This window comes from Podarcis gaigeae, assembly GCF_964106915.1.
Source record: "Podarcis gaigeae genome assembly, chromosome: 8".
Taxonomy (NCBI): Eukaryota; Metazoa; Chordata; class Lepidosauria; order Squamata; family Lacertidae; genus Podarcis; species Podarcis gaigeae.
This window is the reverse complement of record NC_139684.1, coordinates 61,147,643-61,161,644: the sequence shown is the minus strand read 5'-3', so window position 1 is coordinate 61,161,644 and position 14,002 is coordinate 61,147,643. Positions and strand designations below refer to the sequence as shown.

General features: G+C 44.2%; 1 protein-coding gene across 1 annotated transcript in view; it reads right to left on the bottom strand.

The window, feature by feature from the left end:
- Positions 1-2,229: 2,229 nt before the first annotated feature.
- The window catches only part of ZMYM4 (zinc finger MYM-type containing 4), a 49,412-nt gene continuing 37,639 nt past the window's right edge, over positions 2,230-14,002 (bottom strand). Inside the window, 10 exon segments of the mRNA XM_083751600.1 lie at positions 2,230-4,462; positions 5,911-6,037; positions 6,675-6,923; positions 7,933-8,044; positions 9,218-9,369; positions 10,432-10,603; positions 11,187-11,281; positions 11,477-11,656; positions 12,405-12,458; positions 13,270-13,438. Coding sequence (XP_083607726.1) covers positions 4,255-4,462; positions 5,911-6,037; positions 6,675-6,923; positions 7,933-8,044; positions 9,218-9,369; positions 10,432-10,603; positions 11,187-11,281; positions 11,477-11,656; positions 12,405-12,458; positions 13,270-13,438 — 1,518 coding nt within the window. The 3' untranslated portion in view covers positions 2,230-4,254.

Genomic DNA, 14,002 nt, shown 5'->3' with positions numbered 1-14,002 from the left:
TCTGGGTTAGCAGAGTCTGTAACCTGAAGCATATGTAACCCGAGGTACCACTGTATCTGAATTTCTAACACTGCTCAGGTTACATTGCAGCTGAATCAGTGGCTGGGAAAAGGATGTCAGCAACTGCCTTTGCTGGTGGTAGCCTTTTTGGCATGTTCCAATTAAGTAGTACAGTATGTCCACTGTTTAGGGGACTGAAGCAGGGCTTGGGCTTCATCCACTCAGATTTGCAATTTCTAATCTCTTTTGTCTTGACTTCATCCCAGGTGCTGCAGGGTCCCAGTAACACTGCAGCCACAATTGGAGTAGTAGTGCTAGATGCCTTACCTGAACTTGGAGTTTATTTTTTCTGCTAGTTGATGTGAAATGATAGCAGCTCATGAACAGCCAGTTAAAAATTGAGATGTCCATAGCACATAGGATACACGCCAGGGGCAAGCAAGCTTTAATAGCAAAAAACATTTGCTTAATATGAATGTTGTTGTCCTGCCAGACAAACAGCCGGTTTTATCAGTTACCAGCCAAAAGGGCACAGTGATATCATATAATCCCAACAAATTACAGAACTTTTTTTTATTGCAAAGCAGGAATCAGGCCATCCTGTAGTAACACTGCCAACCAAAATCATGTCACTAGACACCTATTTACTCACAGTCTTAATCAGTTGTTGCCTTCATGATGTCAGTAATGTTTACTATATGGACCACCTTGAGTGCTCAGCATCACAGAATAAGAGCTGCACGAGTGGTACCACCTACAGTCAAGTCTAGTCAGTGTCTCTTCTGGAACACCTTTTTAGCTCATCTTGGTTACTGTATTCAGCTGTTTTAATAAAACCTTCATTTATACCAGTGTATGGGTTGCTTTCAATGCATTAAGGAAGTTCATAATTGGTGAAGTACGCAGTGACTATTCTCACCCACCCTTGATGGGCAGACACCAATGAGGTTTTGCAGAGTATTAACAAAAACCACACTGTTGAAGAGAGTGTAAGTTGGGGCCCTCTTACATTCCCAACAGTATATTGCCTGCTGTGCAGTAAGCAGAGCCCTCCTTTGTGCTCCAAAACACAAAGCAGGCTTTTAACTTAACTGTTTTTCAAAAAGGCAGCCTGGAGGAATTTTGTCTGCTGTTGGTTTTGTAGGTGTCTTGAGAAAATTCAATCCCCTTCAAGTCTGCGATTACAGGATGAGAAGGGGACTGTCAGACTTGGGCTCCTGCCTACTCTCTCTGAGAGGACTTCAGCAGCTCCCCACACCAAGTTGCTGGCTTCTTAAAGCTCACCAGTTATGAATGATGGGGCTTGTACATGGGACCTTGCTGTCTCTTGTGAGCCCTTCTCTATGCTCTCACATGCTTTTGCCTGGCTAGAATGAACAACCATAATGCCTCTTGTGTATATGGGTTTGTGAATGACTGTAAAAACAGTGTTCCTGCAAGGCTGGAATGTGGCCTGCTGCACAAAAGCAGTGTCACGGCTGCTGCGCTACTATATCTGTCTCTGATCCCACATTTTGTCTGCCCCCCAAGTTTACTACTAGCAAGCGTGGCCCTTTTTAACTAAAAAAAAAAGGTTCTCCCATCCCTGTTTAAAAAGTGCACTCTCTGAGCCAGATAACATTAAATCCGAAGAGCTACCAAAGCCTTTCTCCCATCTGTAGACGGATCTCATTGTCTCTTCCTCCTGAAGCTTCTGCCTGGACAGAGACAGGGCTGAAGCTCTTAAAGAGGTCCAGGGTCCCCACAGCTCCAGTAGCCGAACTTCAAGGAGTGCCCTATGTTTTCCTTAAGAGTAAGAAACAAAAATTCCTCTGGGGAACTTCAGAGGCAGAAAGAAAACTTAAAACTCATCCATCGTATACAAATATACTGTTTTATTCTAGGGGAACCTTTGTGTTAAGTTCTACCAAGGGGAAAAACCGAGGAAAGATTTTTTAAAAATTCAACAAGATGGTTTGGATATATTCCCTTGCTGCTTATTCCCTGCAGGAACAGAAAAACAAAGAAATCCACACAAATTTCTAAGGAGAACACAAAACAGTCTGACAGACAGATATAGCTGCATGTCTGAGGGTCTTCCCACCTACTGTGGGCTTCTGAATTATAGACTCATAGGAGGACAATTTACATGCAACCAAGACACCACTTTTAAAAAACATTTCTTTTTTTTTATAGCCACACAGTAAATTGATTGTACCTGTTTGTTTAAAAACAAAAAAAGCTCTCATCTTTTTTTAAAAAAAATGTGAGGGACTTTTATTTTTTTTTAAGTTCCAGAAAAACATATTTTGATGTTGTAATCCGTAACAGTGTATCTGCTATTCAACTACTTATTCATACAGCTACAAGGGGTAAAAAGGGATGGGTGGGTGGAGGAATTGGGGGGAAATTAGCGTTTTAAACACCTAGAAAAATTCATGTACTTCAAACTGTGGAAAGTTTACTGGAAAAAGGTCACAACCCAGTAACAACTTTTCCTCCCTTCCACTCTCCAAATTTTTACCTCAGGCTATACAGTGAAGCATGGGATTTCTGTTCAGAAGCAACAAAAACATTGTGGGATGGGGAAGAGAGAGATAAAATCAGAATTATACAGAAATTGGGGGGGAGGGGGCAGGTGCTTTTTTAAAAAAACCTTATTTCACACATTTTCCCGTATTTCAAAAATACACTAGTGAACTTCATTACAGGCAGGGGACAGGACTATCAAGTACACAACGGCAAAAGAGGACTACTTTCTGATCTTATTTTGTTGTTACCTTTGATACTGTTAAAAATAATAAACTCACACATACACACACACAAGGTGTTCAACCCTGGAGAGGTTTTCAACTAGAGGATTTCTTTTTTAAAAAAGGAAGGTGGTGGCTGGACAAAACTGCCAATAAAAACATACTATTTTCTGTATTTAAAAAATAGGTTGGCTTTCCAACTGAACTGCAAGACTTAGAAAATACAGTCTAACACATGAGGAGGGGATTGGTGAAATGTATTTGACCAAGCTTTGGAGAAGCACCCTGCATTGTTTATAATGTGGAAGGATTTTGACCGGGGTGGTGGTAAAAGCCTAACAGTCAGGATACCAGAAGTTCTCTTCTAAATTTGGGCCTCATGTCCTTTTTCACCGAAGGATCACCCAAGTATCATTTTGTAGCTGGGCTCCTTTTTTTTAAGGGTGCGATAATTATAATAAAATAAAATTGCGAGGCCCACAAACCCTCATCCCTCCAGGAGGTATACAAAAAAAAATTTATCACAGAAGGGAGACAAAGAAGTGGAGAAGCTGCCACTTAGATGGGTTGGAGAAAAAACGAAAAGGGAGGAACAGAACAGGGAGCACAATTCCTCCAGAACCGTTGCTGTGTACCTTGGCATTTGATACCAGTATAATGGTCCGGTGTGGGGTGTGCGTGTTCCTGTGTCGCTGGGAGTGCCTATACACACACACACACACACACACACACACACACACACACAGGCATTTCCTGTCTCAACATAATCTGAAAGGATACTCAGCTTTACTCTGCTGCTTAGTGAGGGATGCAACAGACCCACAGTTTCAAAAGCGAGGGAATTTCACAGCACCCCACTAAGCTTTGCCCCAGCTTCTGGCTGAAACCGTCTCTTTGATCATCCAATTTCTTTTTCCCTCTCTTGAAAAAAAAACAAGAATAAAAAAGTGGGGGGGAGAACAATGATGGAAAATTGGTGTGTTTATCTTACAGACAGAATTTCCATTGGTTTCCACCTTACTACGTTCTGCTTCGCATCCTACAGTAAATGTTAGGAAAACCCCATACAGCTGTGGGCAGCAGCTACATTGCAAAAGCACCCAGGGGTTTAATCTAGCTTTCTTTGCTTCCATGGTTAGAAGGAAAGGACGTACACAACAGGATTCCCTCTAAGGAAAAAAAAGAAAATCCTTAACGGGTAACAACTGATACAAGCACCACTTTGTTTTGAGGAGGGGAGGAGGCGGGACAAGCATCAAGCTCATCTTAAGAAAGTGTTTTCAGGATCAAATGCAGCCCCTGAGCCCTCCGTTTTCTTGCGCTTTGGGCTGTTTTCTGTCCTTTGATTCTTATTTGCACTGTCACAGCTCGTGCTGCTCCTCCTGACGGTTTGTGTGATGTGACGGAGGAAGTCTTCCAAAGGATGGATGCGTTCACAGTTTGGTGCTTTTGCAAGGTGTATTGGAAAGGGAAAAAAACAAAAACAAACCCAAAAAGAGATAATGCCCCCCTTCGCCCAACTTTAGTCTGAAAGCTCAGGGTCAGAGTCCTCCGGTTTGACTTTGGCAAGTTCTTCGTGCACCTCCCTTACCATAAGGATACGCGTCAACATGATGTCCAAAGTCCCAGGATCTATTGGCATAGTGGAATACCACATGGGGCTATTGGGGACACACGAACGCTCTGGCTGGAGGTAAAAGACATCACTTCTCTGCTTCACGCTTTCAGAACTGTGGAAACAGAGGCTCATGTAAGAAGGCGGTGCTGAGACAGTCCACAGAAAACACAGGTTCAAGAAAGAATTCAGGGCAGAAAGCTAGGCAACAAAGGATGACTGAACGCAGAAGCTAGGAGTGGGAAGGACAACAGGAAGTGATGCAAGGATGGGAGGGCAGCCAATGAAATTAGCAGATTTTAAAGGGTATAAAGTATCTATTTCTCTTTCCCTACACAGCCAGTGCATGCAAGGCCTTCCATTATATTACGCTTTGGGGAATGTCTCAAATGCTTCCCATATTATTACCTCAGAAATCCTCCCAAAGGGCTTGCAAAGCAAGTGAGTATTAGCCCGGTTCATATGTAATGTAGAACATGTATATAGTTAATGCTTAGCTGTGTGCTTCTTTGGCAATTTTCAGTGCTGTTTTTTGCATTTTATTTCTTCACACATCCAGGCTGATGCAAGTAGGTTACGAGGTGGAATCCCAAACTACTCTAATCAAATGGGGGTGTGGTAGGAAATAGGGATGAAAGGGATACTGCAAAATGCCCATGACCAACAAGGCTAGGATGGTAGACACATTTCTACGTCATCTTTTTTCATGTTCAGAAGACAACTTAGTGCATAGAAATGCAGCTGTTTTGCATTCGTGAATTCACACCACAGAATGGGTGTGCAGTCAATACACATACAAATGAATGCAGAGATTGACACCCTGAATTTATTCAGGAAACCCAGCCAGATGGGTGGAGAATGAATGAATGAATGAATGAAGTCATCCTTATGACCACCTGTACATGTGCACAGCTCAGCATGAATGCACACAGGTGATATCTGATCAGGGTGTTCTGATCCCTTTACAGCAGATGCAGGGAAGGGAGTGCTGACCCCATGAGATGATCGCTTGCCAAAGGATACCTGAAGCATTTACCTGAAGCATCTGGGGGAAGCTTTTAATGTTTAACAGACCATTGTATTTTAATATTTTATTGGAAGCTGCCCAGAGTGGCTGGGGAAACCCAGCCAGATGGGTGGGGTATAAATAATATATTATTATTATTATTATTATTATTATTATTATTATTATTAGGCTACAGCCTAGGGTTACTGCCCAAGAGTTCAATTTGTCCTCCAAGGGCTTCCATTAAAAACTAAGAGAGCGCTGACAAGGGCTGTAGAAACAAAAAGGCACAGGTTCCCTGACCTGTGCAGCTGACTGGGATCAGGGCAACGTGTAGTATTAGGGTGCACCTGCTCCCCTCCCGCTTACTGATTCAGCTTTGTTTGCAGTTGAGTTCCTGCAAGAGAAGGCTTGAATTTGCAGAGGTACATGATGGGAATTGATCCATTTCTTTGTAACCAACTCCAAACTCTCTCGCTGCAAGGGGAGCCTCTGAGCACTGATTTGCTGGAGGATGAAAGAGAGGGAAGGCAAGAAAGAAAGGCAGCACCACTCACCACTTTGACAAGTAGAATTCATAGAGCCGAACTGGGCATCTCAAGGGGTTGTCAGTGTTCTCGACCATTTCCACCGCTGTTGGGACATCTTCGCCCTCGTGGCGTTTTCTTTTCCCTACTAATTTATCTAGAGATGGAGCAGGGAGGGAGAAGGGAGGAAAGAGGGCAATGGCACAAGAACAAAATCATTAGTTTTTGGCACAGAAAACTAATTAGGAGTAGCAATTGCTTTCGTTACTCTTCCATGCAGGGTCGCCTTTGTAAGTGGCCAACGTTTTAAAAGGACTACCGTATTTTTCGCTCTATAGGACGCACTGGATGATAAGACGCAACTAGTTTGGGGGGGAGGAAACAAGAAGAAGAAAATTCTGTACTCCAGAAGCCAGAACAGCAAGAGGGATCTGGCTTCTGGGATAGCCTCTTGCTGTTCTGGCTTCGGGGACAGCCTTTGAAGCCTTGCGGGGACAGCCTTGCGCAGCCATCCCCAAGCTAGAACAGCGAGATGGAGCGCTGCGCAGCGCTATGTCTCACTGTTCGGCTTTGGGGAATGCAGCCTGCATTCGCTCCGTAAGACGCGCACACATTTTCCCTTACTTTTTAGAAGGGAAAAGGTGTGTCTTATAGAGTGAAAAATATGGTAAGCTGGGATTCTGTAAATTGTTGTGCTTGTACAGAATTTCAACGCGCCTGTGTGCAACACCCGGTAACCCAAGGAAGTCAAGCCATGCGCTGCAGGAAAAGAATGTCCACAACAGCTCACCCACCTGATTCTACCTCCTGCTTTTGGAAAGGAGGAAAGAAGCGTAAATAAGTCAGCTTGGTGTTGTACTTCAGGGTCCGTGTGCGTCGCATGACGTGGGCAAAGGACAACTTCATGTGCTCGCTGACATTCTTGAGCTGGAAGTATTTGGTGTTGAAGAAAAGCAGCGTGTTCAGGAGGACGATGGGGGAATAGGCACCCAGCTGCTTACACTCCCATAAGTGCTCCTCTTCAATTCTTGAGAACATGTAACCTGGAGATTAGATGATCAGGGACACACAACAGGAAGAAGAAACCTGGTCAGTCCTTTACCACTGGCCAGTGGCTAGTGAACCACCAAGCACCTCCTGTGACTCTTGCACCAAAATGCTGGGCTAAAGGAAGTTGCTGCAATGAGAGCCGGGCACCAGTGCAGCCTTCCCCAACATGCTGAGCACCAGAGTTCTTGGAGTACTTGCCCCATGAACTGTCTAGGCCTGATGGGAGTTGTAGTCCAAAACCTTGAGAGAACACAAGGTTGGAGCAGAGCGCTCTAGAGAGGAGCAGGTAAGATTTTAGAGGGAAGCCCTCGCCCCCCAGTGTATGCTCAAGGGGCATAGCTCCTGCTTTCCCGCCTGCTCCCAACAGAGAGGGGTATGAGATAAGCCTTTCAACTCTCTGCTTCTTTAATAATGTTTCCATTGTTACATTCTGTTCTGTACAGGCTCAGAAACCACACATGCACGGAGGCCACAACAAACAGGAAAAGCCAAAAACTCAGTAGAAATTAACTAAAATAGCACCAGCAGCCAACAGTCACACAGGCAAATGATCTATGATCCATCAAACGCTCTGGTGGGCAAAATGTAGAACAAGATAACAAAGGTGGTGCCATGTGAATGTTCCTGAAATGAGGGTGTGCCACAAATAAGAGCATGGGCACAAGTAAGAGCATTTCTGCATCTCTGAAGGCAGGGGCAGCCTAGGCAGCCCTCAAGAGGTGCTCTTAAAAAGGAGAAAGGAAAAAAGAGGCATGTTCATATGGAAACAGTTTGGCTTAATTGTTTTAAGAGATGCCAAGTTGGCATTCTTGCCTTATAAATACAGACTGTGACCATGATTCAGAGGGACTGTAGTGAAAAAGAAAGAAAAAATACAATATAAGGCTAAAGACAGACCACCCCTCATTTATTAGAAGCCACCATCTCCCTCTCTGGAGTCTATGTTCTCCCTTCTGGTACATGCCCACATGACATTACAGACAAAACAAGTAACCTCCTTACCATTTGGAAGCGTTGTAGGCTCCCAGATTTTCAACAGTTTTGTAAGTTCGATCATAAACCTGGAGTAGGGCTCGGTAAAAATGTTATCTATTCTACCATTCTCAAATAGGTACTGCAAGAGAAGAAAAACGATGACAGAAAACTTGGGAGGTTTACATAGAAAGGTACAGACACAGCCTGCTGATTCAGTTCCATCCTCCTAACATTTTTTGGAGTGGAGTTCTGTATTCTTGGAGGTGATTCTCTTCTCCAGACTGGTTGGCTTTGGGCAACAGCCGGAAAATGGGACTGTTCTTGCAGACTTATGATATCACCTCCAGCCCTAAATTCCACCACAACTCTTGAAGACCATCCCACAATGCTCTTACATGCAACATTAATTTGACACATCAGGTATCTATATATGTGTGCAGAAGGGCAGTCTTAGGGACTGGCCCCCAACTTTATCTATCCCGGGAGACTGGTCAAAGCTTGAGGTTGGACAGCTTCCACAAGTGCTGTAAGATGTTTTCATTCAAGCTGGCTTTGGTGCAAAGGGGGTTTGGTAGAATTATTAGCACACTATTTCCCTGAGTTCCCTGCTGCAAGTTCAATTAAATAAATCCACAGCATGCCTGCAACTCTCAGAAAGAACTATTGGCACCACAACCTCAGGAGAACGATGCTACGATAATAAATGTGAATTGTCTTACTCAGAGTCGTACTATCATTTCTTCCTATAATTTATATCCCAACCACCTATAACCATATATACTCAGGCCAGCTCACAAGAGCTTAAATCACAGCAACAAAACAAATCAAGCTGTAAAACAATGGGAATGATTTCAAAGAAGCAATCAATTTAGAAATGTACTGAGCCAGAACTAAAGAAAATAAGAAAATGCCTACTGAAATCAAAATGTTTTGAAAGCATGCCCAGAAACAGGCAGTGAAGGGACCATGTGCCCCTCTCTTCTGAGACCATTCCACAAACTCGGTGACATCGAAGAAGCCCACCCACCACACATCTATCAGATGAGAGTGAAGATCCTCAGATGTAGGTTGAAGTTCTCAGGAAGAGAAGAGGCAGAACCTAAGATATTTTGCTCCCATAAATTTAGGTCTTTAAAAAGGTTAAAGACAACAGCTTGAATTAAACCTGGTAACAGGCTGGCAACGTGTGACGTTGACAAAGGACTGGTGTACCATGAGCAAATCTGCCTAGGCTCAATAAACAATTCTTTTTGCTGGTCACTCCTTAAAAGAACAAATAAATTAAGAAATATAACGCCAGAAGGACAATTACCTGCTGAATTCCAAGGCACAGGTATAAGATGCTGTCAGGGTCATACTTCTCACCATTTGGTCGTCGTACCTCCTGGATAAACTGGCATAAGCCAAAGCTCAGCTCCGAAAAAGAACAAGAAAGGATGTCCTCTTTGAGCTTCACAGGTCGAACTACAAGGAAGAAAAGCACCAAAAGAACATCAGCCTCTTTCACAAGCAGAAATATTTGAATACTCAACTCCATCAGAGTAATTGAGGGCACTGTCCACTCATAAGCAATTAAGGAATTCCCTTTCTTGTTTCCCAAGCTCCTGAACAGTAAGTTGGCAGTCTAAAAGGGAAGGAGGACTACTTTTCCAATAAGTAAATGAACCAATAAAAGAGCTGTTGATTCAAATACCTCCCCCTTCTGCAATATGGGGCCTATCTTAGAGGACTGCTGTCATGATAATCTATATGAAATGCTTCGAATCCTGAAAGTGCCAAATATTTTAACCAATAACTGCCTACACACTTTCAAACTTGTTTTTTAGAATGGGAATATTGATGGGAAACCTGCCTCCCACTCTCTGTAAATGATTTTTTTAAAAAACCCAGATATTTGAGGGATGTAGCTATCTGACCCTTATTGTGGGATGTGCAGTAGTACAGCTTTTAATTAGCTACAGCAGCTATGCACTAGCTGTGCAATAAAGGGGGGGAATGAATTCAATGCAAATAAAATCATATGCATGATCACTGCTGATGACATGTACTGACATCAGAGGGAGAGTCTGAGGAAATCTATTTCACTTCAAATGGTGGGTTTCAGAGGAACCTGGAACAGGAGAAAATTTGGAGGTGGCCTGTTGGTAGCTTGTGTGAATTAAACTTAGGTCTCAGGTTTGGGAACATAACAATCTCACCCAAGAGTATTCTGCATAGGCATTCTTGTTGAGCCTATGAACCTGTATCCTGGAATCCCAAATCTCCAATACCCAATTAATTAATTGCAACTGAGCAGATTCCATTTAAATCAATAGGGCTTGTTTCCAAGTAGTGCATTTAAGGAGCAGTGTGTTAAAAGCCATGTCTGGCACACTTCCAGGACCATGCAATACATACAATGAGATCTGATCCACCCATCCCATCCTTCCAGGATTACTCTGCTGAAAGACCCAGTTCAGCTCTTCAACCTCCATGGTTCAATGAAGCATAAAGAAAAGTATTAATTCTTACTTTAAAAAGCATTACCTCCAAATTTGAGGTCTCCTTGCTCTTCCTGTGTGTTTTTCCACTGGACCCAGTTCTTCCAAGCGTTCACCCCATACATATACTTGAGACTCATCCCGGAAACGGAACAGCCTGGGTATGAGCTCTGCACAAGCATCCGGGGCTCCACAGCTACTATGGACTTCTTCCTCCCCTGAAGGAAAACCAAAGTGTGTGCAAGGGCCCAACAAAGGCATTGCTTTGCTTAGTCACAGAGGGAGGTAAATGGTTTCTGGACCAAATACACCTCCGGTAAGCCATCTATATTCAGGATTGGCAAGCAGTGGGCAAATCAGGAGCATCGTTTCTCCTCCTCAAAGTATGCTGATGAAATCAGTGCCTATGGAACTTGATTATGTTTGGGGAATGAAGATCCTGGCCTGCCACTGTCCTTAAATCCTCCCCTGGAAGGGAGAAGGTGACCAAGAACCACATGACTGCGGATGGGGGAGCAAATGCATCAGAAGTTGCATTGCCTGTTTCCTATTCCTGCTCTCAATTGAGACAGTTTTGTGGGCGAGAAACTAAAGAGACATATGCGATCTCCACACTCCTGACCTCAACTAGGGGCTTTTCTTTGAGAAGGGGCAAATGAGGAAGGGAAACTTTGGGGTGGGGTAGGAGAGAGTCAAGAAGCCTGGGGAAATGGAGGAAGGCCCTTCACCCTGAATACCTCACCCCAAAATGTCGTAGGCTTGTAACAAATAAGCAGCAAGAAAAGCAACGGCACTCCTTACCCTCCTTTTTGGCTGTGGAAAACCGTCTCTGTGTCTCCGCCTTGCTCGCGCACGTGAGTGAAGACCCAGCCCTTTGCTGATCGGGTCAAAGGAGTCTAGTTTTTAAACAAAAGCAGAGATTTAGTGGGAAAGTTGCAGCAGCAAGATCTGTGTTGCCAACTGGTGCCTCCCGGGATAGCAAGCTGCTCCCAGAACAGAGGGCAAGGGTTAAAAAGTTACCAGCAGCATGGGGGCAAAAGGCCCATAGCACATTCCACACCCAAGAGCCTTCTCTTCTATGGCTGACAAACCTGAAGGGAAATCAGCCTCCAGGTCCTGCTCCAGCTCTCCTTTGGAGAATTGCCTCGGCTCGGGCTCAGGCTCAGGCACCGTATTTGAGCGTAAGGCATAGTGGTTCAGCTCCTCCTCCCAGCTGTGAGGGGTCGACACTGCTTCGGACTCTAAGTCGCCACTGTATGTGCTGCCTTGGTCTGTAATTGAGAGGGGAGAGAGACAGGTGGTGCTCAGGAAGAGAAGCCCAGCAGCCAGAGACAGAGCACAGCCTATTAGGACATTCAAGGATGTGAGGAGTCACGAGCCCGGCTGCCTTTGGCAAGCAAGAGCCACAGAATTTTACAAGAGTCAAAAGGGAAGCATAGTCCACCCCCATGGCTCAATGTAGGAAAACTGACACCTAGAGGATCTCAAACAGGTGGCTGCCCAGTCTCTGCTTGAAGACCTCAAGCAAGGGAGAAGCCACCTTTGCCCCATGGTATTTCTTTTCATTGTGCTCTGCTTTCAAAGTGTCTCCCAAATGTTCAACCAAATATTTACCCAGCTGTAACTTAAGAACAAATTAAGATTAGATCTGGTTCTGTCCTGTGGGTCATGTCTGCTAACTATGCAGAGAAACATTATAAAAGCTGATGCGCTTTTACATGCTCACTCCCCAAGTAAGGTATGAGTGGAGGGAGGTCTCATACTGGGCATGCATATATAATCAGTGCAGTTTTGAAATCAATGCTTCAAATCAGCGTGTTTTCAATAGGTTCAGTCTGCCATTTTGATTCAAAATAGTATCCAATTATATCCAAACATAGACAGAAGGCTGCTCCTCAATCTCAGGATCCATCATGCAAAATTTGGTTACGATACCTGTTCACATAGTGAACAAGCTACTTTCCAAAATTATACAGTAGATGTGAGTGCATTTGCTAAGTGGAGCAAGTAAGCACCAACCTTTTTCAAATATCTTAGGGTCGAGGAACAGCTCATGCTCAGATGTTTGAGAGCCTGAAACAAGTGAAGGAAAAAATACAGGTATACCAACACTGCCAGACCAAAAGCACCAACCACCGAAAACATTGACTCCATATGCAACTACCATGTACTAAGACAGACCACTAGTACACCTATCCCACGACTGCCAACTTCGAATAGCAATAGCTTCCCAGAATCTCAGGCAGAGAAAGGTGCTCATGACCTTTAGAGCTGGAGGTGGTGTGAACTGAACCTGGACTTTCCATATGCAAAGCAGGTGTTCTAACACTGAGCTCAAGCCTGTTCAGGACTGAGTGTCAGTCACGATGCCTAATCTTGCCTAATTTCCTTTATTTAAAACATTTATAAAGCAGCTTTCATACATTATTTCCAGGCAGTTTACTTAAATGGGCTACTGGTAGGCATGTAAAACTTCATGAGGGAGAACAGCTCCTACCTACCCCTCCCATAAAGCTATTTTCGTCCTTCTTCTTCCCCTACCTCAACAGCCCCGACTCCAGATTCCCCCAGAATATGTGAGTTGTTGAAAACTGTTTAGTGACAGAATTGCTTCAATTCACAAAACTGGAAGGGGGTAGATCACTCCATTTCAATGTGGCCTTCTCTTTGGGAGATTTATACAGAACCCTTCTGATAGAATCAAACAGAAAACCTAACACAGTCCAGGATAAGCCTATGAAATAGAAATCTGGGTGTATAAATACAACTTCCCCAGGAAGGTTCCCTCCCCAGCCCCTCCACTGCAGTCACTCTCCCCTCCTCTCTTTCTCCCACCCCCATTCACCAGCTCCTCAGGTTTCCTTAAAAAAAAAAAGCCTTGCACCTCCTCTAGAGTGTTCTTTATCCTTCTCATCCTCTGCGATCATTTCTGCCATCTGGAGGAGATCTGCCTCAAATGCATTGGCGGAGCTCTTCTCCTTGATGTCTGGAATGGTTTCTATTGCCTTGCCAGTATTCTCCGGGGCAGATGGAACCAACATAGGAACTGGGACCTGGGGGTGGGGGAGAGGTTTGATTTGTGCAGATGAAAAGATCCTATAGCAGGGAACACACAACAACATTTTGTGGGTAGAACACACACAAAGAAGAAGTCTCCATGGGGAGGAGGGCAAGCTAGAGAAATATTCTCTGGGTGATGCATATCAGTAACAAATACATGTAACTCCCCTTGCATCCTACCAGCTTTCAAAGCTGTAATTGCCCATCTTGAGCCTCCTCAAACAAGGTCCTTGCCATCTCAAGAGAATCCTGTCTCTGATGGGTTATCAAGCAAAGGTAAACCTTTTTAAACTGTTGGCTTCAGTTAAGAGCCAGCCACTAACTGGATGTAAGCAAGGCCTATCCCATGATCACTACTAGATGGAAGCCATGGTTTATTTTTCACCTCTCAGGCCCCTAAAGAAAAGGTGGGCAAAAGGTAATTCACAGTGCACCAACAAACCACTCACCAATTTCCAGAGGACCTCTTAGTGCCTCTTGGTTACTGGGATTCCTTCAACTATGGAAACCCTGGCCTGATCCAGCAAGACAATTCTGATACTCTTTTGCTGGAGTAC